Source organism: Leptonychotes weddellii, chromosome 4 (genome assembly GCF_054177405.1).
Source record: "Leptonychotes weddellii isolate Sample4059 chromosome 4, ASM5417740v2, whole genome shotgun sequence".
In the NCBI taxonomy this organism is placed as follows: Eukaryota; Metazoa; Chordata; class Mammalia; order Carnivora; family Phocidae; genus Leptonychotes; species Leptonychotes weddellii.
Window position 1 is genome coordinate 24405253 of NC_138372.1, and position 3174 is coordinate 24408426.

At 59.1% G+C, this 3174-nt stretch overlaps 1 protein-coding gene across 1 annotated transcript; it reads left to right on the forward strand.

The window, feature by feature from the left end:
* Nucleotides 1-180: 180 nt before the first annotated feature.
* GJA4 (gap junction protein alpha 4) lies at nt 181-2632 on the forward strand. Its single transcript, XM_031027316.2, has 2 exons — nt 181-227; nt 1114-2632. Exon 2 carries the CDS (start codon nt 1131-1133, stop codon nt 2130-2132), a length of 1002 nt encoding a protein of 333 aa, XP_030883176.1. The 5' UTR covers nt 181-227; nt 1114-1130; the 3' UTR covers nt 2133-2632.
* The last annotated feature ends 542 nt before the right edge of the window (nt 2633-3174 follow it).

The window sequence follows — 3174 nt, forward strand, 5'->3', positions numbered from 1 at the left end:
GCGAGCGAGCGGGGGACACGTCTGCCTCCGGCCAGGGGCTGAGGGTGGCTGCGGGGTCCGGGGGGAGCCCCAAGGGCTAGGCTTACCCAGCCTGCCTGTGGCCAGGCTCTCTGCTAAGCCACGTTCCAACCTTCTTTCAGTGTGTTCTTATTACCCTAGGAGGTAAGAGTATTATTTCCATTTTACAGGAGAGGATGCTCAGGTGCTAAGGTTGACACTTCCCCAAGGTTAGTTCACAAGAGGGAGTGAGGACCGAAGTCTGATTCCACAGCCTGGCTCTAAACAGCCTTGCTCCAAGGAAGAAGCACCTCCTCTGCATCCTTCCCTGCATTTCTCCCCCCAGTTCTCCGCTCCCCTTCCCTCCCTTCCCCCCCTTCCCCAATGTTCTGGGAACTTTGTGGCCTGTGCCTCCACTCTGCTATGACAATTCTTTTAAGAGTTAAGAATTTGGCAGCAACAGCTTGGGGGATGGGGGAAGGATGGAGAAAGGGGATAGTATCAGTGTCCATGCTTAAGTGGCAGGTGGTCACTATTGCTGACAGGTGGGACTATTACAGGATGCTGCCTTTAGCATCTAACACCCGTCCCACAAGCTCAAAGGTTAGAGTGAGGGCAGCTGGGTGAGCTACAATGGGCAGAAGAGTGGGGAGCCGAGGCTTTGGGCCCCCTGAGAAGCTGAAGATAGCACCACCCCCACCCCCACAATCTGGAGACAGACAGCCTGTCATGAGCAAAGGAAGGAGGGGCATAGCACAGCTGTGTGACCTTAGGTAAGTTCCTCAAGTTCTCTGTTCCCATTAGCTCAGGAGCCTCAACGTGATCCAAATCTTGAGCTGTGTCATCCTGGGACAATGGCTGGGAACAAGAGGGACACAGGTGTATGACAAGACAAGGACCCTAGCTGTATTTTGTCAGAGCTCAGTAGCCATCATCCAAAGATCAGCTTTTAGTCCTGACCACCCTGCTGCGTGTGAGCCCCCAGGCCAGTCCCTCCCCCTCCTTGAGCCTCAGTGTCTCTGTAGGCAAAATGGGCATGGCCAACCTCCCCGCAGGCTTGTTGCTAGGACAACCGAGGAGGATGCCATGCTGACAGCATCCTCTGTGCCCCTGCAGACGGAGGCCGGGGAGCCATGGGCGACTGGAGCTTCCTCGAGAAGCTGCTGGACCAGGTCCAGGAGCATTCCACCGTGGTGGGCAAGATCTGGCTGACGGTGCTTTTCATCTTCCGCATCCTCATCCTGGGCCTGGCGGGTGAGTCGGTGTGGGGCGACGAGCAGTCCGATTTCGAGTGTAACACGGCCCAGCCGGGCTGCACCAACGTCTGCTATGACCAGGCCTTCCCAATCTCCCACATCCGCTACTGGGTGCTGCAGTTCCTGTTCGTCAGCACGCCCACCCTGGTCTACCTGGGCCATGTCATTTACCTGTCTCGGCGCGAGGAGCGGCTGCGGCAGAAGGAGGGGGAGCTGCGGGCGCTGCCAGCCAAGGACCCACACGTGGAGCGGGCACTGGCAGCCATCGAGCGTCAGATGGCCAAGATCTCGGTGGCGGAGGACGGTCACCTGCGCATCCGAGGGGCGCTCATGGGCACCTACGTGGCGAGCGTGCTCTGCAAAAGCGTGCTAGAGGCTGGCTTCCTGTACGGCCAGTGGCGTCTCTACGGCTGGACCATGGAGCCCGTGTTCGTGTGCCAACGGGCACCCTGCCCCTACCTCGTAGACTGCTTCGTCTCGCGGCCCACGGAGAAGACCATCTTCATCATCTTCATGCTGGTGGTCGGCCTCGTCTCCCTGGTGCTTAACCTGCTGGAGCTGGCTCACCTGCTGTGCCGCTGCCTCAGCCGGGGGATGAGGGCCCAGCGGGGCCAGGATGTCCCCCTGACCCAGCGCACCTCCTCGGAGCCCTACGCTGACCAGGTCTTCTTCTACCTCCCCATGGGCGAGGGACCCTCATCCCCACCGTGCCCCACCTACAATGGGCTCTCATCCAGTGAGCAGAACTGGGCCAATCTGACGACAGAAGAGAGGCTGGCTTCTTCCAGGGCCCCCCTCTTCCTGGACCCGCCTCCCGAGAGTGGCCAGAAATCCCCCAGTCGCCCCAGCAGCTCTGCTTCCAAGAAGCAGTATGTGTAGGGGCCTGGGGCTTCTGTCACCCAGCAGAGGGGCCCCGGGAAGTCTGGCTGCCTTGAATGTCCTCTCCTGGAAGACTGCAAGCATGAGGGAGGCAGGGGAAGCAGGTGCTTGCTGGCCACGGGGGCCTCATTGCAGCCTGTTTTTGAACACCTAGGGCCTTCCTGGTGAGCAGAGGGCACCATGGTTTCCCCTCCAGAACATGACTTTGCCCCAGGCATGGACCGAGCCAGCTTGGGGTGCTCTTGGCCAAGGGTGTTGTGGCGCCTCTGGACTCTTTCACCTGGTTCAGAGCAAACCCGGAGCCAATTTTACCCCACCCTCATGGGAGATTCACCTCTGCCCACGTTGCCCTCACAGGAGAAGGCTGGTCGAGGCTGCTGGGTCGGCCTTGATCACACGCACAGAGCCTGTGCTGGAGCTGGCCCTGTCAAGGTGTCTCGTTCTCACTCCTTCCTAGTTCCACTGTTTATGCTTCTAAAATAAACAAGACTTGATCACAAGCTAGGTGTGTACCAATGCTGTCGCGATGTGCCTCCAAGGGCTGGGGGGCAGTGGCTTTGCCCATCTCCCTTTTCTTGGCAGTCGTTCATGATCTCTGACCTCTGCAACCCCAACTCCACCCAGCACCTTAAACCCTCACGCCCCTACATCCTGCTTCTCAGCAGCCCTGAGTTCTAAACACTCATTTTTTGAAAGGCCTCTGCCATGGTCCTCCTCTTTCCATCCCCACTACCTAGTCCCCCAAAACAGCCAGAGCTGCGTCAGTCCCCACCCCGCCCCATGGCCATTCAGTGCCCTGGCCACACTGGGTGCAGTGCACCCCCATACTGGACACTCTGCTACCCAAGCATGCCTGCCAGCCACGCCCTTCCCAGTCCAGCTCAAATGGGCCTTGCACTCCTATTCGACCTCATCCTGGACCCCTGGGTATTTGGGGAGGCAGGCTTAGATCACTTGCCCCCTCCTACCTTGGCCCTTTCTGGTCTGCCCACCAGAAGGAGCAACTTACGGGTCTGCATCATATCTCCTCCCCATGCACTGA

Excerpts from the sequence above, each read along its gene's own strand:
- GJA4 (XM_031027316.2), top strand. The coding sequence starts at position 1,131 with ATGGGCGACTGGAGCTTCCTCGAGAAGCTGCTGGACCAGGTCCAGGAG.